This window comes from Corapipo altera, unplaced genomic scaffold, assembly GCF_003945725.1.
Source record: "Corapipo altera isolate COAL_440 unplaced genomic scaffold, ASM394572v1 61281, whole genome shotgun sequence".
Taxonomy (NCBI): Eukaryota; Metazoa; Chordata; class Aves; order Passeriformes; family Pipridae; genus Corapipo; species Corapipo altera.
The window spans coordinates 3,676,137-3,698,234 of record NW_020884921.1 but is presented as its reverse complement, the minus strand read 5'-3'; the positions used below and the strand labels follow the sequence as shown (position 1 = coordinate 3,698,234).

At 37.6% G+C, this 22,098-nt stretch overlaps 1 protein-coding gene across 1 annotated transcript in view; it reads right to left on the bottom strand.

Annotated features, from left to right (window-relative positions):
- Positions 1–506: 506 nt before the first annotated feature.
- ST8SIA4 (ST8 alpha-N-acetyl-neuraminide alpha-2,8-sialyltransferase 4) overlaps positions 507–22,098 on the bottom strand; it is a 57,761-nt gene continuing 36,169 nt past the window's right edge. The window contains exon 5 of the mRNA XM_027656875.1: positions 507–5,325. Coding sequence (XP_027512676.1) covers positions 5,043–5,325 — 283 coding nt within the window. The 3' untranslated portion in view covers positions 507–5,042. The remainder of the gene's footprint in view (positions 5,326–22,098) is intronic.

Here is a 22,098-nt window from a genome sequence, read left to right as displayed (position 1 = left end):
AAGTCCCACTGCCTCCCCTCCAACATTCCAGACCCCCAGTCTGCATCCCATCAGTCGCAGAGTTCTGTTTGTCCACAGTTTCTTGGTAGCTGTTCAGTGTGACTGATGAGGTTGGCTTCTTGTCCTTGTCTCTATTATGATTTGCTTGTCAGGTTTGGGTCTCCACATACATTGTTTCCCCCTTTTCCTTAGTATCCCATTTGAAAAGGTCCTTGATCAGAAAATCTTACTGGAATAAAAAATCCTACATTGCACATACCCTTACCGTTTGTGTGACTGATCAGTTTTGGTTCTCTTTGCTATCCTTATCATTGGTCAGACAGGTTTGTGTCCTTCCGTTCATGTTTATGGCTTCCTTCTTTTCTTAATATCCCCTTTTGTGTTGAGAAAGTCCTTAATCAGACACCTTAAAGGAGCAGACACTCTCCTTCCGCATAACCTTATAAGAAGCACATGATTGAAAAAATTAACCAAAACTATGTTACAAAGGAATATTGAACAGAATATAGCAGAAAAAAATGAAAAAACTTCTTTATTTTACAGTTATACAAATAAAAAACAATCCCCATAGCTGTACTTGAAATAATATTAACAGTGTCAAACATGATGATTCTGACAGAATACATATCAATACTTTAAACCACACAAATTGTATTACATACACTCAGTAGCAGTAGTACTGTGCAGGAATGAAGCTCTCTGTAAACGCTCTTCCTTTATTTTATCTACATTTATAACAATTGTGCTTTTCCCTACACAAAGTAACAGTGCTCTTAAAAATAAATAATGTGCAATTTCAGAGTTATATTCTGAAATACGCTAATCTAGATCCCCATCTAAATCCTGGACATGTCTCTCCCAGGAAAATCACTGCAAAAAGTGCTCAGCACTTTGCTAGACCAAACACTAAAAAAAAAAGTACTGAACCCACGCCTGATTTGCTTCAAATTGCAGTCAATTAGAGAAAAGGTACTGACCTCAAGCACATGTTGCTTATGCTGTTAAACAACAGAATGATACAGTCTTTATTACACACCAGACTCTGTAAACCAGACAAGATTTGAAAGGTTCAGTAGATGTTATAACTGGAGAGTGGCTCAGAGCTGTGGGAGAGAACTGTCCCAAAGCTGAAAAGTTAACAATCAAACATTTATCTATTTTTTTAATGAAATATGAAAGACTCTGTCACGGAAACATTAACATGTATCTTAATAAACAATTTACATAAATTTATCTGAATGAAATCAAGTTGTTTAATGCAGAGCTGCCATAAGATTTGGAAAAATATACATGTTCTGCTGTATTGATGTAGCTCCCAGTTCTTATTTCTAACATACATTTAGGAACTGTAGGTGTCAATTGATGTGGCTGATGAGAGGATAAATCCAAGGAACACTCTGAACAAAACTGATTGGCATCTTTCAGTTGTTCCTCACCACGGCAGCTATTACAATATTAGGGATACTTATTTTTATTTTTACCTACTTTGTATTACTTGTTGAATAAACATAAATCAACAGAAATCATCCAAGGCAACTGTGGAGGCTTAAGGTGTTTATTGACTGCTGAAGGACCACAAGGTGAAATCTGTTCCACTCTGAAGTCTCTATACAGCAACTAAGCCTTTGCCGCTATGCTCTGGGTCACCTTTAGGGAAAAAGACACACAGTGGAAGTGCGTGACCATTCAGGACCTGAGGTGCTTCAACAGAAATGTGCCAGGAGCCCCAGGAGGTACAAGGTAAGAAAGGGTGTCTGCAATGACTCCACTGCTACAGCTTCCTAAGAGGGCAAGGGCTACCAACCAAGGCCATGTAACCTAACAGGGAAAGTCCTGGGCATTCCCACCTCAGGCCACCCTAGACAAACCTGTAGTTGGTGATCACAAACCACCTCAAAACAGAGTATTTGTAGCACAACAAACTGCACACCAGGGATCCTCCCAAGAGTGTTTGGGCTCCACATGGAGTTCTTATGCAAGAACAGTAGAGTAAAATGACTCCTAGTCAGTATTTGTAAAAACCTGCACAGTCGAAGACCACAACTGCTACTTACCTCAGAGAATGGTCTGAAACCCACCACTCACTACATCACAGCTCAGCTAAGGATACAGTGAGACAAGAGGTGTGTTGGTGAGCAGTCCTATGGTTTTGGTAGGGAGGCACACGTGGGTGCCTGTTTGAGGGGAGAGGGCTATGAGGATGAGTGTGGATGACAGTACGGAGCCGTGAGACCATGGCTCATGGTGCCAAAAGTGTGCACCACTGAAGGTGGAAAGCCTGCAGGAGATGAGTTTAAGGCCCAGTTTTGAGAAGGTATAAGCAAACACTGTTGTCTTGGAAGTAGGTGCTATTGTCATGCCTTGAGCAACACCAAGTCAGAGAAACTTAATGGTAAAAATCTGGCCTCCATGGCTTCTGTACTGAAGTCAGCTTTACTCACGGAGAATCAAATGTGAAGCTTGCAAAACAACTCACGTCAAGTTTTTGTCTGCTGACTTCTAAAGATAAATTTTCTCACCAAGCTTTCTAATTGTGTGTCATTCTTTTCATTTCTTCAATTACACAAATAAGTTTTTTTTACTGCCACAGAAATTAACCGTCCCCATCTACTTTGCTGTCAGAAACATAATCAATTGGCATATTCAAACCTTCCCTGAGGTGAACAGAATCACCTGTCAGTTAATATAGTAGTCTCCTTGAACCTGCTTTTTGTGGATGGCCAGACACTACAGAGAAGAAGACATTCCCAAAAGAGAAAATAAATCTAAGAAGATGTTTCTCGGAGCTTCTGAGAGACTGGCAACTGTGAATTTTTTATTTAATAGAAATTCTGTCAATGTATATGAAATATGTTTTAGAAGATCAAAAGCAGCAAAACCCTAACAACAAGAACAGGAATATGCCCACCTTTCATCAAGGAAATAATCTTGTCTTAAAATGCAAGTGTACATAGTGAACAAATAACAACCTCTGGCTTATCAACAACAAATTACACACATTCCTCTCTGTATGGCTGTTTAGTTCCTTGTGATACCTTGGTTTCAGTGAGTTTCATGTTAGGACCATATCCAACATATTAGCATATGGTCAAAGTAAACTGTCCTGGGTAGGAGAGCCTGGTGAATAAGGAAAGATGCTACTGTGTCTTAGACATAGCAGAACTGACTCTATTCCCCATAACTTTTGGCAAAACTGTCTGCCAGGCAGTGATTTAGTTACCAAATTTGCATAATCCCAGATCTCCAGTCATGCATGATAAAATACATGTGAATTTAAGAGGAGAAAATGAGTAATAAATGGCATTTTCAGCAAGTAAGTGTTTGTGAGTGTGGTGATACATATGAAATTGCTGAAGCTAATTCAAAATTCAGTAGAATATCATATTTGGAGATGAGGACCTAACATAGAGATGAAAGTATAACAAGAAAATACCCACACATTGTATCTGCATGCCTCCTCTTTAGCCAAGCATGACATGAAGGACATGGAACCATGGTGTTATCCATTTATGTGCTCCTTTAGCACTAAGACATACCACAGGCAGACAGGTTTTGTTTCTTGGTGTATGTTGTACTAGCACTACACCCTCTCCTACCCTCCTCTAATTTCTTGTTCTCCTTTTTTTGAAGAAAAGGAAGTAAAAGTGAAGGAAGTGAAAGAACTCTTGGTTTTGTGGATAAACAACGATTATAAAAAGAAGACTGTGAGATAATGCAGCTCTGTGTTATTTCAGTCGATTACATATCAGAACATCAAGCTGATACAAAAGAGGTATATTAGATAAAGAGAGCATCCAACAGCATTAGAAATTTAGGTTTTAAAAGAACTGTGTTATCTGCAGTCCTTTTATTTTCCATTTAATTGGTTGGTTTTTTTCTTTAGATTTGTTCCCCTGTCACCTGAGTTTCTTTAGACTGTGTTTTCCTTTCTACGGAATAAAATTGTGTGTATTTACACATATATATTTGAATGTATGAAATAACTTCTTTACTTCTGCAGATTTTTCTGAAGAATTCTATATGAGAAGTCAGTAAAGAGGCTTTTCTTTGAGATGCTTAAAAATGTAAATAAGACTATGTTCCCTTGAGCAACAAAGAAACATAAGACTAAATCTAATTCTATGGTTCTATGATCTACACAATTTCTTCAAGGTAAGGAAAAAATGTGTATAAGACTAATCTTTGGCACCAAAAATAAGGGCACCTTCTTGTATGTCTTCAAATCTGTACACAAGTGAAAAATTCCTCTTTAAAAATGGATCAAAATGATCTCTGAGTGGTTCAGTGTAGTGGGTAGTGACAACGGTAGCTAGAAGAACACTTGGGATGTTAAGGGTTGTGTGACAGCAGGATACAACACCATAGCACTAGATAAAATATTTGATGTTCCCCTCTACCCTCTCATGCTTATGAATCTTTTTTTCTTAAGACAATTCCAAACAGATATACTTTAGTTACTCATAACATCTTTAACATCCTGTAAGGGCTCCAATACTTAAAAGGAAAAAACCCCGACCAACAGCAGTAAGAAAAACAGCAACAAAGCTGAGGTTATAATACAAGATCAGAAACAGTTCTCTGACTGAAGGCATTTACTGATTTGTTTGATCTTCCAGACTTCACTTTCTCTACTCAAATCCACCATGATCTTTTCTGCCAAAGCCTGGTTTATCTGCTCAAGAAAATGTTCCATCCACTGGGTATTTCTTCTGTGGACTGTCTGACCACAGTTGCAAATCAGCAGGCTCATTTTATTTCTTCAATTCATGATGAATGTGTCACTGAATCCTGTAAACACTACTGAATATACATTCAAGCTTTGTTCTTAGTGAAAGTGGCACTTACTTGAACCCTTGCAGTCAAGATAGCTTAGTTATATAGCACTTTACAGGTATAATAGCTGGTTATGTACTTCTGATAAAATTCCTTTTTCCAATGGTTTAGTGGGTATTGAAACAAATCCCCACTGTGGTCCCATTGCCATTCCACAACATCTATATGATGAAGTGTGTATTCTGTATTTATTGTACTTTACATGTGCTTTATTGCTGTATGCATTTCCCTGTTGTTAATTTAAGTGCTCCTCTATTATGTAATACATACAATGTTTTAAACTCTAATGGCATCCTATGAGGACTGGCATTAGAAAAATACCGATACTTCAGGTCATCGTAATAGTGATATTTGACTGGTTTTCCACGTAAATCCTTTGGGAATGGCCAAAATCCATATAGGTGAATTTCGTCACAAAATCTGGTGGCAAGCGTATACATGAGGAGACCAGTGCTGGGTCGTTTAATGTGGACCTTGTTTGTCAGCCAATAGCTGCAAAGAAAGAAAACGTACATTAAGAAACTATCATACAACCTCACATGAATAAATACTGTGAACTTATTTTATCTACTATGCATTGATTTCACACTATGAAAAGATGAAAGTTTCATTCTTTTCTCTAAACTGAGATTGTAAATGATGACACTGTTCTGGTGCACCTTTATTCCTCCTAGAAGAGGATAAGAGAGGCCTTATTTAACATAGTGCTGAAGAAAAGCTGGCAAACTAAGGGTTTTAAGTTCAGTTTTAACCCTAAACAGAAGTCATGATGTCTGCAGATGCTAGAAAGCTGTAGTTAACCTCCTCAGTCAGACCAGGGAACAATCTCTTGCTATAAACTCCAATCCCTTGCGATAGCCAATTCACCTGATCAAGTCAGCCCCACACTGAATATTTGATCAGCCTAGTGATTACTTCACAGATTGCTTCTCTAAGTAAAAAGCAAATGGAAATAATACACATAACACTTTAAGAATGTAACTTTCACAAGTAAACAGAAGAGAAGTTTTAATTACTTGCTTGTGATTAAGCTTCCTGGTTGCTACCAGCAGTCTTCAAAAAAGCAAAATCTTACAGTAATGATTTTTAAAAGTCTTTGTTTTGCACCTAACAGGTCTGACTGAAGCTTCAGGACAGTTTCCCTGAGCCAGTAACAACATGTCTGGTTATGGGCTGAGAAGAAGCAGAATGTTTTCAAAGAGGAAAATGGGAACTAATCTGGATTGCATCATGTAGCTCACACTGGTACCTTCAAAATCTGCCACCAATACTGTCCTACATCCCTAACCTTCAAAAATAGAACTACATTAAAATAGTGTCAGCCTATTATTGGTAAAACACTTCTTCCAAGACTGATTCAATATAAAGTTTGTTTAGCATTTTTATAGAAATAAAAAAGGGTATTTAGATTCTTAAACATGGTCATTCTGTTGGTTCCGACAAACAGCAGCCATGCACACAGTTGAACTGGTCAAACTGTGGGAACGTGCAATGCCGAGTCAGGGAGGTAAGCATTACACAGTGTTACCACACAAATATAAAATTATCGCAATGTGTCACCACACTCTTAGCTGTGGGCTGTGAATGGCTTCTATCATAGTCTAGGAAGGGGGTCAAGGCAGATAAACCTCATTAGACCAGAGTTAGCCTTGCTTAAACAGGGTTACAATAGGTTGGAACTTAAAGTATACAAGCTTTAAGATTCATGCAAAGGAATTTAGCAGTGTAGCAAGAGGAACACCTCTCCCCCCTCCATGAGACAGGATAGCAAAACTATGTCTTTAATCAAAGCTTAAAGTGTCCTAAAAGCATCAGATAATGTGCAACAGTTAAACTAACCATCCCATTGAAACTGGCCTTTTTAGTCTCATTGTTTGCCAAAACCATAGCCTTGAACCACAGATACCTATGTATTTGAAAGCTAATTTATTTTTGAAAGCTAAGGGTCTCTGCAAGCAAACAGCAGTTCTAGGCTGAGTGATTGCTTCTCCAAAGTGGATAAGGAATGACTCAGAATTTTGCTCAGCTGTAAAAAACAGGATGGTAAAAAGCATATTTAAGGAACAAATGCAATTGGAAATGGTTAGGAAATGGAACAATTGTCATTGTCTTCAAAAACACAAGTTTTCAGACACAGAATGCTAGGTAGTTTGCTTCTTACTCTGATAAACTGCAACACTGTAAAACAAGCCAAAGAAGAGACTCCAACTCTAGAAGATAAACATTTACTTATGGAAAAGTTATTGAAATCTTAACACTTTTAGCACTTCATATCACAGAAACAGCAAAACAGATTAAAAGTGAAAGCTAATGGTTGTAGCTGCTTTAACTAACGAGCACTTTTGTACCTGTTTTCAGTTTCTGGAGTCTTATTATAACTTCAGTTTAAAGCCTAAAGGTACTCTTCTGACTTATTTTTCTGGGATGAGCTCATTTTCTGTACAACTAAGATTACAACATGAAGGAAGCAATTTACCATGGAACCACATGAGAATCTCTCTTTTGACCAATTCGTTGTTTTCCAGCTGGATAAAGAAATAAGCTTAATTGAAAAAGGAGTAGGTGCATCTTACCATATTAGAAAATGGGCATCACTGTGAAGACTGTCACTGGAAGGCTGCAGCCACACAGTCCACCACTACAAGTGCTCACTTGTTCTCGACACTTTGTGCTAAAAGAACTAATTTGTGGGGCCTGAAGGCTGAATTTATTGAAGATTTCCGAATTTATCAAAATGTGCCAGTGCATAAATACACTTCAATTCTATAATATTGGTGACTTGAGGCTGAGTAGCTTGAAATCAAAGAGATTTCACTTCAAATTAATTTTAAATACATGGCTGATGGTAATGTAATAGAAACACTGGCAACGTGTCATGACTTTCAGCTTAGTAGTAAAAAGTTAAAAACAAACCTCCAGGAGTAAGGGAAAAAACACAGCACCCCCAAACACATAAAAAAGCCCATGCAAGAATAGAGAGTATGTTGAACTATCTGCAATGAAAGGAAGGTCAGATCAGTACTTAAACAGGTTCATGTATTGTTTTTTTATAAAACTAGACTTTATACATATCATGTTTGGAACAGGTGACTAAAGAAACCCACACTGTAAGATTAAAGCTCACTCTGCTGACAGCAGGGGACTGCTAAAATTCTCTCTCTCATGAAAAGAATGTATATTCAAACAAGTACTGGTTCTTCTAACAGTGTCCTTCTGCTTCTACTCTTTGTTTGGGTTTTTTTAATATCATTCTGTCTATTTTCACCTCAGCTCCTCATCCCAAACCCAAGCATCTTGTATCTCCAAAACGTTTTACTTGCCTCAAACATATTAGACCACAGCACACCTTCTCTTTCATCCAGTACAACATGGATCTCCTTTCTGCAACCTTTTCTTTTACGGGGCATACACACTTCAAATAGATTTCACATGATTTTAAAATCTGAACAGTGATCTCTTGCACGTTTCACTGTATGTTACAGACAAAAGGGAAATAATCAAAAGACAATGTTGGTATTTCTGTTAAGACTGGAGATAAGTACTGTCAATAATGGATTTGCACCAGCATTATTTTAACACTTTCTGGTGCTTCAGAAATAATTTTTTTTCCTTCCCTTTTAACGCTATCATCTTAATGAAGCCTAGCTCTTACATGCAGTTCCACACCATGAATAAAAGACTTAGACATTTTAAAATTCTTTATGTAAAAATGTAATTTTTTATGAAAGACTTCTTTGTCTCTACCAAGATAATACCAAAATCTATAAAAGCTATATAACAAAAAATTGATTTTAAATGGAGACAAACCGAAACATCTCAGTAATAATGACTTTTTCAAAAATCATGAGATCATTCCTATTGGAAGGGACATCAGCAGATCTCTAGCCCAACTTCTTTCTCAGAATACTGTCCCTCAGCCCCTGCTGACTGGGCCTGTCCTCCAGCCCAACCTCCTTTGTAATTCCCAGCTCAACTTGCTTCAGTTGGGCAATATCTTTCCTGCTTAGGGGGGCCCAAAATAGATCAAACTTCTCCAGGTGTGGTCTAACAAGTGCAGAATAGAAGGGGGAGTAATCACTTTCCTTGCTTGACCAAGCTGTATTGGCTACAGTCCTGACAATATAGCTCCAGATGGTTTTGTCCCTTTGCTGACAAGGACCACTGATGGCTCATGTTCTTGCTGCCTGCCAAGATGTTCAGTAGGGATCATCCAGTAGGGATGATTTCAGCCACTCAGTCAGCCCCCGCCTGTAAGTCTGCATGGACTACTCCCTCCCAGGTGCAGAACTCCACATTTGTCCTTCTGAGTTTTCTTCTGTTTGCCTATGTGTCCTGCCCCATTATTCAGCTAGACTTTGTATCTAATTGTCCAGTCATCCAGACCACAACATCCTAACTTGGATGCAAGAATACTGTGGGAAACAGTGCCAAAAGCCTTGATACCACTGAGACATATGACAATCCATTATACTCTCCTACACACAAAAAAATGGACACAATTTAACAAATAGAAAATGTAAGTTATGAAGAGAATAGCCTGTCAAAGTTGGTAAAAACTTTTAAAGTGGTACTTGTTCAGAGACGCACGTGGAGGTTAACACGCAATTTCAGGTATTTGCATGCCAATTCCTGCTCTCCCAGAGCTTTAAGAAGGTTTTCCCTTTCAAGTAAAGATGCAGAAAGCATAAAAATTCTCTCTGTCATGAACATCAAGTCCTGTATTTGCTGTACCTCCATCAGAACCAATGGGATTATACTGGAAAGTAAGAACGTAAGAATTTGTTTCTGTTGATGTCTACGAATTCTCAGTCTACTTGAGCTTTGGACTTCTAAATACACATTTGAGGTTTTTTTTTTTTTTTTTTTTTACATTTTTCTGTGTTTTCCAATCCCCACAAATATTCACCTTTTCTTAACTTCAGCTGACCTCACACTGTTTAACTCAACCTTGCATGAAAGAAATTTTAAATAAAGTGAAACCAAATGAAAAACAGAGTGTTAACAGAATATAATAGAAAACATTCCTTCTTTGGTCAGCAGTAACCTTCTGGCAAAATGATTGTCTCCAATCACTAGTACAAGACCTCAATACTTGTAAACAACTCTTTGCCACTGGGGTCCAAAACAGCTACAGGTTTACAGATCAGGTGTACTATGCACTGCTCTTAAGCCTTGTGTCAGCAGTAAAGTGGTATGTTTTGTAACGACCTGGAAAAATAAGAGGAACCACGAAGGGACACAGCCTTAGGAGAAAACTCCTTCCACACCTGAAAATAAGCAATTAAAGATGTCAAAATCTGCCCTGATAAATATGAGATACATTTTTTACAGCCAAAAGCACTGTCATTGCTTTGACGCTTAAATTTGTCTTAGCGTTTACAGAGTTTCAATATTCTGGCCTATAAAAGCACTGAACCTGCTTCTGCCAGATCAATATATCACCTGTGGTTTAATACTCAGTTCAAATGCACCCTAATTTCACCAGTATCTAGCTAGATAACTTTATATTTATGAAAATGGAATGTTCTACTGTCAGCATGATTGCAGAAGAAATATTAATTGAATAGCATGTTGCTACCTGATAATGACTTCCTGCAGTTATTGACAAAAATTAAATTCAAATAAAAAAATAAAAAGCAGACATCTGTTTTAAAAATAGTTAATGTTAAAATGATCTTCTGAGAAAACTCTAATACAATGACAAATACACACAACAATTTATGGCAATCAACATACCCAATTGGATACTGGAGAATTCAAATTATAATTGTTTACCCTGCTACTGGAATAGATGACTTCAGGCTAGATTAAAACATGAGATGTGCTCTCCCATTGCCACACTCAAAGTGTCATCTCAGACAAGGAAAACCAGATATGATGGGCTACATTCAAATATCAGATATTTTAGCGCACACAACATCCTTGCCATATCTACAAATTCCATAAGATGTCTATGCATAAATAGACAGAATCTGGTGGTGGATTTTTAACTCCTTTCTCTGGACAAGGCTGAATCTGGGGAAAAATATATAACCCTGAATAGGTTCAAAAGATTATATACCAAGCTCTGTTCCTTGACTGGTAAGCTGATCTCCAAGTAAACCCTCTCAACACACTTACTTGTCGCTCAAATTTTGTTCCTTTTACAGCCATTACACAAAGCAAATATTTTTAAAAGAGTTTTCTGAGAAATCTTACATGATATTTGAGAAGTTAAAATATTAGCATTAATAAGAAGATAAGGGAAAAAAGATTTTGAGAAAGAAGACAAAACATTTCAGTGTTACTCAAGAGCATCTGTGGAAGTGTAAGAAGCTAGAGGATATATACTCTCTTAATTACACTTTCTCAAAAGTTACTTTAGAACAGGACAAGACAGAGTAAAGCAACACAGGTTATCAGAAGAATAAAGTGACTTCTGTATGAGGAGAGAGTAAATAGAGTAGCTTGAAAAAGATACAACTAGGTGGGGAGATGGCAGAAGGCTCTAAAATTATGTAGTATGCAAAGATGGGAAATAGGGATTTAATTACTACTTTAACACAAGCACTGTAACACAACAAACTATTGACCCAGTGGAGTCACTCAGTTGTAGGTCTGAAATAAACAGATAAAAGCAATTTTTATACAACACAACTGGGAATTCATTGCAACAGGATGTTTTGGATGCCAACAGCAAACTGACTAAAAAGATACAAATCCTTAACGTTCACAAACACCCAGTGCTGGTGAACCTCCTTCTCAATGGTTTGCTAAACTGCTGGCCATGAGTGCATATATCAGAAGGTAAGCTCTTGAGAATGTCTCTGTTTCTAACTTTTCTTCTAAGCCTCTGTGTTGGCATCCGGCACTAGTAAGACCACAGGCTAAAAAGGGATCTCTTAAACAGTCACTTTTACGTACTAGGACTCAGCATCTGCTTTCTCTTGAAGGTGCTAGCGCAAATATCTTTTTCAAACTCAGGCAGAATAAAGCCTTGTCTTCAATGGCATTAAAAACACCAATGATATGAAAAACTCTTCAACTGACACTCTAAATTTATGCCAATATTTTAATTAAAAATGCACTATTTGCCCTTTTCTTACTGAGACATGCTTTGGGCAGAATGCAGCACAAGTAATCTAGAGCGTGAAAGAATTAAAGTGTGAACAACAATACTGAGAATGTGATGGCCAGCACAGAAACACCAGTAAGTGTTTACGCAAGATCTAGTTGACAGTTTTCAACATACAATATTTTGAAAGAGTATATAAAAAAACCCTCTTTTCTTTAAAGGAATAATGCCCTTTATGAAGAGCTGAACCACTCCCAAAAATTGTCATTTACTTTTTAGCAAACTTAATTCACTACTTTCATGTTAAGTGTTGGTTTTTGTTTGTTCATTTTTCCTTTACCCCTTCACCTATACTGTCAAGTGAATTAAAATTCTTACTTATAAAGAAGGTTTCAAGTACCACTTGAAAAATTGGTCTCTGTCTGGCAATCTTTCTTCAAGAGAAAGAAAAGACCAGTGATATCAGTGGTAGATGCAGTCATGTTACACATTTTCCAGTGCCACAGCTAAGTGAAAGCATGGCCAGCAGGCTGCTCTACACTGTCACTGCCATGGCAGATAATTTTAACCACTGTGAGTATAGCCCTTACTGGCTATGGAAAAATAATTAAGAATATATTAAAGCTCACTTTCACCTGTCTTAAAATTGTTTAGCTTCGCTGGTGTAGGAGACTACTCTGCTTTGCACCATTGTCCTGGCATGATCTGCTTCCAAAGGTGCTTTAGTCAACTTTTGGAAAATCACCTCTATAGGAAAATAATCTGCTAAATACAAAAAAGTATAAAAATAAACAAATATTGCTCTTAAGAAACACTTGCTAAAGTTTAAACTAATTAAGCTCATGAACTCTTCTAATACATAAAAAGGCTTTAGTCTAATAACTGTAATCCTCCACATCCTCATGCCCTACATAACATTTAAAAGGAACGGTAGAGTGAGGACTATATATGAAAGAGAAAGCCTTCAGAGCTAAGTAACAAGATATGTTTAAGTCTGGGAACAAGTCTCAATTTCTGTCCCACTTCTGCAATATTTCCAGATTATCAGAGTACTTTTATTTGAACCCACACTAGCTCCTTCTGTTTTCATCTAAACAAACAGAAATTATTGACTTAGGTTTAGAAGGAGATAACAGGATGAATCAGTCTCTTTAAGTATTTGATAAAAGCATTCACTGAAAGAAAACGACCTATGCTTCAATCCTTGATAAACCAATGGCAACAGTTTTTTATGTTAAACCATCATTAATTTCAAAGCATAAGATAACCATGATCCAGTCCTAGATCCTTTTTTTCATAAACACAGACTTTCAAAACTGTCCGCATATTTTTTTTATTTTTTTATTTTAAAGTAGAAGCAGGACAGACAGATGGCATCCCTTTCCCCAGAAAGGCCCTCAGTGTAGATATGAGGCACAGTATGATGGCAGGAAATGAGGGGTTTGATCTGCTCAGGTGGGGAAGAGGACAAGTTTAAGACTGTGCAGGTGCTGTGTACTCTGTGCTGCAGTGCTAAAGTAGAATGAGTGTAATCATCTTCCATCTGCTGAAGTAACTTCTGAAAGAAAACAGTAGTGCAACTGTGTGAAAACTGACTGGTAATGGGCACAGGGCTTCCTACAGAGCACACCTACAAGACCAAGCTCTTCTCTCAAGCTGTCCACACCTCTACAAAGCTTTGCTAGCAATGAGGTGCCTGGCATCCTGCTCACTGCCACCATGACCAAGGTATTGCAGAAGAACTGGGCATTCCATAGGAGTTAAACTATGTGACCAGAATTCCAAACTTTAGCAAAATTCGAGCTGTTTCCCTAAACACATATGGCTGTATGTAAACCAACTTGTGCATAATGTATTTCAGCTGAGGCCAGATCACTGTCTTCACTCAGCCATTAAACACTGGTAAATGCTCTTTTATTTTCACACTGTTATGAGGTACACTATATCTGTGTATGGTACATGGCTAATGCCCATGTACCTGAAGGGATATAAAGCTGTTCAAAACTAACTAAAATAAGTAGAGTGGTGACTCAGTCAAAAAGGAAAAAAAATCTAAAAGATGCACTGAAATTTCAAATAAATGTTAAGATTTTTACTAGAAGTACCCCAACTGTTTAAGAAGTTTAAGCCTTGCTTGGTTTGTCCCAGAAGCAGATAGTAAAGACCTGCAGAAGAAACTTTAAGCATCAGGAGTTGCAAACCTTACAAAACAAAAAAGAAATGAAAATGAAATAAAGTTTAAGAAATAAACAATATACATTTATTCTTATTCAAAACAACATAATCCAACTAATTCTATAAAGATCAATTAGTCCACACCCCCCCGTCATGGGCATGGACATATTTCGCTAGACCAGGTTGCTCAGAGCCCCATCCAATGGGGCCTTGAGCAATTCCAGCCATGGGGTACTCACAACTTCCCTGAGCAACCTGTTCCCGTGTCTCACTATCCTCATCATAAAACATTTCTTCCTTCTGTCTAATCCAAACCTACCTTCTTTCAGTACAAAACTCCTTTCCTTTGTCCTATTTCTACAGACCCTGGTAAAAAAAGTCTTTTCCTCTCCAGCTTTCTTGTAGGGTCCCTTCAGGTACTGGAAGGCCAGAATGAGGTCTTGCTGGGGCTTTCTCTTCTCTACAGCAAATAGCCCTGACTGTCTCAGCCTTTCCTCATAGGAGAGGTGTTCCATCTCTCTGATAATTTCTGTGACCCGTCTCTAGGCTCAGTCCAACAGGTAGATTTTTTCCAGTGCTGTGGATCCCAGAGCTGGATGCAGCACTGCAGATGAGGTCTCACCAGAGCAGAGCAGAGCAGAGGAGCAGAATCACCTCCCTTAACCTGTTGCCCACATTGCTTTGGATGCAGGCCAGGATACACTTGGGCTTCTGGTCTGTGAGCATATATTGCTGGCTCATACACACATGAAGATATGTTAATGTTTCATTCAGGTTAAAAAATTCTGACCTGCTCAAAAACCCCTTTTTTGTTAAATCAATTTGTGGCCATAGACTAGAACCCATCAGTGATAAATAATAAAATTGCATCAATTTATTTTTCTTCTACTCTCCCCCATTATAAATTAATGAACTACTTTCACACTTATAAAAGGCAGTCTGTAAGTTCAAATCAATCTATTTTTGATTAATATACACTGAACCTGAATCAAATAAGTTATTTTTTTTGTTACACATTTGTTAAAAGCTGCTAGCATTACTGGCCTTTTTTTTTTTTTTCACTTTAGACAGTCTCTTTACACTTCCAACAGTTAAATGACTATTGTTTCATATATTTTTGTCTTGCTTCACGGAAAAGTTTAAAACCATGCAAATATTAAGGGCTAAGATAAAACCTTAAAAAACAGTGGAGAACACTTGAACAGTGTCACCTGTAGGTGTACAAATTGTGATCAGGAAGCATGCATGTGAATTTATGAGAATTTGAAATGTAAGATGGGAGATGTGTTTAGATGGCACATAAACAGTCAAATCTAAGCTAATATGAAACAAATGGCTGTAGCAAAGTACAGTAGCAATGATAACAAAACACAAGAGAAAGTATTTGATTAACTAGGAAGAAACAGAACCAAGTGGAATACCAACCCACACAACTATTTGCCATAATTTTGTAGTCCTCCTTTTTCCTTTGTTTCATTCTTTCTGCATAAAATCTCAGAAGATAAACTATATATCTATGTCAGATATAAAGCACAGCTGTAATATAAAATAAGCTAAGAAAAAAACTTTGGTAGGAGAAGTTGTATTGGATTTCCATTCTGGAAAGCACAGTGAGCCTAATCCTAACAAAACAGTTATAAATGGAGGCAAAAGAAAGCAATTCCATTTTAAGTACACAGGACTACAAATGAAGCATGTTTTAGAGGGAGTCAATTGCTTTTTCTCCTCTAGTGTATGTTGTAAATATTACTTATTTTCTCCTCTAAAAAAAGAATACTGGCATTAGTTTGGATTAAACAGAAGCAATGAAGCAAAGGAGTGAACCATGAACACACTGAAGATGGCACAAGAATACTTTATTGGCTTTAAAGACTAAATTTTCTACTCAGTAAAATAAGACTACTACCACTCTTGCACACACAGAATCATATGGGGGGGAAATAAGATTGGAAGTAGGAAAAAGTGTCACACACACACAGAAAATGTGTACTGTACAGAAAAAAACCGAGCATTTTCTAACAGCAACATGAGAAGGCAGTCATAGGAGACAGATATTTTACTTCATTGAGATTTTTCAGGTTTTAGGACATTTATAGCCTAAGCTTATATTTTGACTCAAGACCATGCTGTGTCTGTTTTTGAAGCAGACTCCTCCACTGAAAAAGAAGTTTTGCCCTGAGTGGTAACCATGGCTGGAAAGTTCTTTTCCTCTTCACTCATCTTCTAGGGGCTCCCTTTCCATTCAGGAGTGGCAAAAGAGACAGCATCACTGTTCCCTACTGCTGGAACATTCATGGACCTACGGGTAGATCCAGACTAACTGTGATGGCTGGTTGGCTTCTTGGGCAGAAGTCTGGTCTGTGGCATCAGGAGGGCTGGTACCAGAGGTCAATCTCCAGCTGAAGGACAGAAACACAAGCTCACTCTGGGACCCCCTTACTGCTGGAGCTAAACTGAGAAATCAGAACCCAAGAGTGTACCAATTTCACATGGCCCATAGGGGTAATTTTAACAGGCAGAGATCAGGCAGGGTGATAAATAGGCTCCTTGCTTTTGACCAGCCATACTCCCTTCCTGAAAGAGACTTCATTTATATTTCTCAGAGTAGCTATTTAGGCCCCAGAAAGACTACTGAAGGAGTCGCTTCGTAGGAAATTTGACAATGGCTTGAGTCAGCAAAGGTACTGCAGGCAAGAAATTAATTTGACCCATGTTCTGCCAGTAATTTGGTTACATGTACCCAATATTCATGTTAATCTTGAAGTTCTGTGCTTTGTAAACTGTGCCCTGGGGTTCTGACTTTTTTCTGGGAATTAGTGAGGGCACGAAAAAATGTTCATTAAAGATTACGACATGCAAAGTTGTCTCCCATGTAAAAAATGAGAGGGAGACCTAACAAACCATACTCTGCCATGCTTGAAAGTTGATTGCTGATGTGTGACACGATCAGTAAACAGAGATGGAGAAGAACAGCAGTGCTTTTGAAGTGAAGTGAAAAAGGAATTTGGTTTGTAAAAAGAGTGGGTCTGATTGGATAACACTCTTCGACTACATCAACCAAGGCTTCTCTGGGAAAGCCCTGTTAAATTAGGAACAGGAAAAAATCTTCTGTTGGAATAAACAATTCAGTTGAAGGATAGTAAGCTAAAAAAAGAACTATGAAGTCTTACTACAAAGTTGTAATAGTAAAATGCATCAAACTGGGGACATTACTAAGTGCTTTGAAACATACAGGGAACTTTGGATTAAATTTATAAGATACACTTTTCAAAAACCTACAGAATTCTTAATATTTTATGAAAGCATTACTATAATTTACAATTGATTAGCATTTTTACCATGAAAATTTCATTAGAATATTACTGGAGAGGTGTAATTAAAATTAGTAACTTGTCCTAATTCTAGCTTTTGCCATTAGATCTAGTCTTTCCTACTGATGTGAATATCTGTTCTTATGTTAATGCCCAGTAGATGTATTTCTGTAACAAAAAAACCTCTATCTAATTTTGTCTCTTTTCAAAACAATGCAAGTGAAGTCATGTTCAGAAAACAAACCAAGAAAAATCAAATATATGAGGAATAAGAATAAAATGCAGTGTGTCCACTATGCATATTAAGGAATTAGGAACACAATAATGGAAGAATCTACCCAAATTGTAAATTCTGCTTTCGTCACTTCAAAAAACCCTGTAATAATTCATTTGTTGCCCACAACATCTATTCCATAGGTCTGTATTCTTCAGAGGCCATTTTCTAACAACTTACAAATCTTAAACCTACCCTAAAAGGACAAAAAAAAAGAGAAAACTATGGGAAATTCTGTTCCCTGCTATGGAATATTATATGCTGTGTATGTACAAGGGGGAAAATTTATAAAGATGATTCCAGGATGAGGACTATACTCTCTACTATGAAAGCATTTCATTAATGGCACTGATACTGAAGCTGATGTTGAAAAGCGCAACCTGTGAATTTGAGCATATGTTCAGGAAGCTCTTTGCTTATTGGACTATAAGCACGTTAAAACTGCTTTCAGCTTGTGCCTGACTTCCCCTGATATCTGAAGTCAAAAATGCCTAACATCAGCTCTGGATAGATATAGTAAAACAACATGTTCAGTGCTATGTTACTTGTTAGACTAAATTCAATTATATAGAAGAAAACTGGACCTCTTTTGATTTAATCAATACAATCTGAAGTTTCCTTTTTAGAGATTATTATAGAAAATATGCATTACAGGTCCTTAAATTTGATCAGTGTAATGAACCAGAGCAGATTAATCAGATATAAAAGCTATTGATTATACCTTAATAAATCCCACTGTTGTCACTGAACTACTCAACCAGAAGACAGTCTTCAAGCAAATAAATGTAAACTACTTCAGTAAATTAAGGAGGCAGAAGTTACTCCTCAGGATCAAGATTATACACAAAACCTTTAATCAGTCAAAAAACATTCACTGAAGCATGTGCAAGCATGTGTTGAAGAACGTGTTTGAAGAGAAACAATTTGCTTCATCACAACTTAATGTAGAGCTCAAAAGTGAGAGATTGCCTCAGAAAATCCATTAAGTATGAAAAGCACACTTAAACAACACACTGGAGTCCACACATTGCCATGCCAAAGAACCAGCATCTTCAAAGAATGAATATTGCTCACTTTTCACATCCTTTTAAGCTCTAGCTCCACTGCAAACAATGCCAACCAAAATGCCAAATAAGCAGCAATGAGATATGACTGGAGTTCTGCCAAGCCCACCAACTGGTTTTGCAAGGATATGCAATACAGCAAGGAAAAAACTGTTTTCAGTCATGGTTATACTCAGCCAGAAACAAATATATGATACCTATGTGGAAGGCTGCATATCTCACTACTGATTTTACAAGCAATAACTTCCCAAGAGAAATTTCTGTGGTTTTTAAGTAGGAAGATTAATGGATGTTTTTACTCCAAAACGATTTTCTGTCTTTAGCTTGCTTTCCTCCAAGATTTGCTCATGACGGCCTGTGCATCAATTTTTCCTTTTACTATATATGTCAGAGAGGAGTATGGAGAAATATGACAAAACACTGTCATTATTGGCTAGTATTTGCCAAAAAAATTTAGAAATGTGTCCTCTCCATTGTACAACTTGCTTTATTTTCTTTTTATGGGTTTCATGCACTTTAAAATTTATTAATAGAGGCATGTAGCAGGTAGGTGTGTACTATTTGTCTACTTTATTATTGATGTTATAAATCAAATACAAAAAAAAAGGAATTATGATTATGATAATCCCTAACACCAACAGTTACTTAGTTCACTAGACCGTAAGATTACAATGAAATAAAATTTTAAAAAAGAAAAGAAAAAGGAAAAGAAGACCTTGTAAATGCATTTTAAAATTATTTTAAAAGGAAAGGAAATAGTTTTCACTTTCTGGAGTAAAGTCTTTAAACAAAATCTCAACCGTCTTATTGTTATTTACTATTATGCTACCACAGTATTTTGCCAGTGGTTTTACTAAGTTACAATCAACCATGTAATTAACAGTAATTTGAAGTGAGATCTTCAGTCTGAATTCAAGCTACTCAACTTCAAGTCATCAATGGTATAGAAATAAAGTGTATTTACACATTGGCACATTTTCCAGATATTTTGTGCCTGGAACTTGCTTTGTATAACACAAAAAAGTTTATAGGATTTGAAAATGAACTCAGAAAGACAGATTTCCTCTTCTCTTTCACCTTTGCTTTAGAGGATGATCATACACCAAAATAGCAATGATGTCTCAGCAATCTCATGAGTTAAAGCAAAGAGATTCGATGCAAATGTTGTGCTCCTCCACAGTCTTTATGCATTATCTCCATTGGTGAGAATGTTCTCTAAACAGATTCAGTTGGAAAAGTCAGTTTGCTACTAACAACATCAGAGAGCAGACATTCACAAATGCATGAGTGATATGGTTTGAAGCTGACTCCCTGCCAAGTCTCCAAACCTTACCACAAGACGTTCCCCCCCCCCCCCAAAATCTCAAGGAGAAGAGGGAGAAAAGACAACTAAGAAAACCTGAAACGAGAGAGAGAGCTAATGCAATATATATAAATATATTTACACTTATATTACAGTTATATACAATTGAAATATATATATACAATTTCAGAGGGGAAAGGGAAGGGGGAAGGGAAAGGGAACAAAACCAAAATAAAATATATATACATATCCCAATCAGTAGCCCGAGACCTAGTAACTAAAGAGTTAGCAAAGAAATATCCCACCACTCTCCTTGGGACAACTGAAAGTCGTTCTGGAACGATCGCCGGCAACCTACGCCTCCCAAGGTAGGCAAGGCCTTACCAGGCCTCACTCCCCAACACGGCAGACTCAACAGCAGGGAACCTGCACCTCCAAGCCGCTGGAAGGAAAGAGAGTGAAGGCCTCTCCTCCTTTCTTCTTATAGTCTGGTTTATGTAAAAATCGTAGGGAATACTGGGTAAATCTGGACCCTTCCTTGGTTACAAACTGGTCACCAAGGAAGGCCTAGCCCAAACCACCACAATGAGTCAAATCCTCCTCTACTGACATGCTCTCAAACCTGTTCTTCTCTCTCTCCTGAATTCATGCAGTTCACCTTCTACTGAACTCCAGAGCCAGTGAGCATCATCTCTCTGGATCTGCGCCCACCATGAAACATCCCTGGGGGAAACCCACTAACTACAGCAAATCGACTCCTCTGTGCACACCCATGACAAACCGCTTGCAGGCAGCAGAAATCCTAATTGCCATCAGGGATCTATGGGTCAAGCTCTGCATTTTGCTTCAAGTGCCAGTTTACAGGTCTCCTCCTAGAGCAGGCCATGCTGCCCATCTCCTGGGCACACAATCTCCCCAGCAGGGCTCACAGTTGTACTCATGAGGTCTCATGCAGCCACACAGGTCCTCATCAGGAGTGCACACCTCGCTGTTTAGAGGGAATACACTATAGCATGGAGGGACTACTTTCCACCTTGACCTTCTCTCTATCAGACCTTGGGGTTTCTCTTTAGTGATTTATTGAGATTATTTTCTGAAAGCTCCTTGTCACTGAGACCTATGTTCTGTAGACTACCTTCTTCTTATTCCATTTGCTGTGTTTCTGACCCTTAAAGACTAGAAGGTGAAAAAGGCAAGGCCTCACTCATAAAGTTCATGCCACACATGACTCTTTCGAAGACAACTGCCCTCTCAGTCCTTTTAACTTATGTTCCATTTCATCTAAGGCTAAAGAATTTGATACAATCAGAAACTGTACCACCTGCTGGTTTCAGTATGACTATGAAACACCCACTACTACTTCCTCGCTGCCAACTCTTCTAGTAAGTGTGTCCACATTTGTACTGAAATGGAAAAAAACCCACAAAGCAACAAATAAAATCCCCCTTGTGAGCCTCCAGAATGTTCTGAAACCAGGAGCTGCACTTGTTCTCAGTAGGCTCCTCTCTCATATCCTTTTATAGGTCTTCTTGATTACTCATTTACTTTGGAAAGTACCCTGTATCCCAATGCTAGACAATAAAGTACAACTCAGTGTAAAATGAAAAAGCAAATCTAGAAATAACTTTCTCTAAGTCAATTTTCTTTGTCTATTTCACTAAATATATGCTTCAAAAAATGCAAATTATGACACTTTCTGCCGCTAAATACAGAATAGAAAACATCAAGAAGTTGTTTCTACAATGCTTATTAGGTATATCAACTGTAGACAGAATATTGTTTGAAAATAAAAAAAGTAGAAACAAAGGTTTACATACATATCTATATATTTAGAAGTAGTTGTTATTCTCTCAAATTTTCCTGTGGCCTACTAATTCACTTGTTGAAGACTGAAGGCCAAACCTCAAAAAAGGATTTCAATACAGCAACCTTACAGTATTGAACTCATAATGTGAATCCACAAACCACACTAACCTCCCATACATGTACAGATATGTCCATATGTCTACAAATGAGCATAAGGACAGCAGGACACCTAAAACAGGATTCACTGGAACAACCTCTGCTGGAAGCAACGTGTAAAA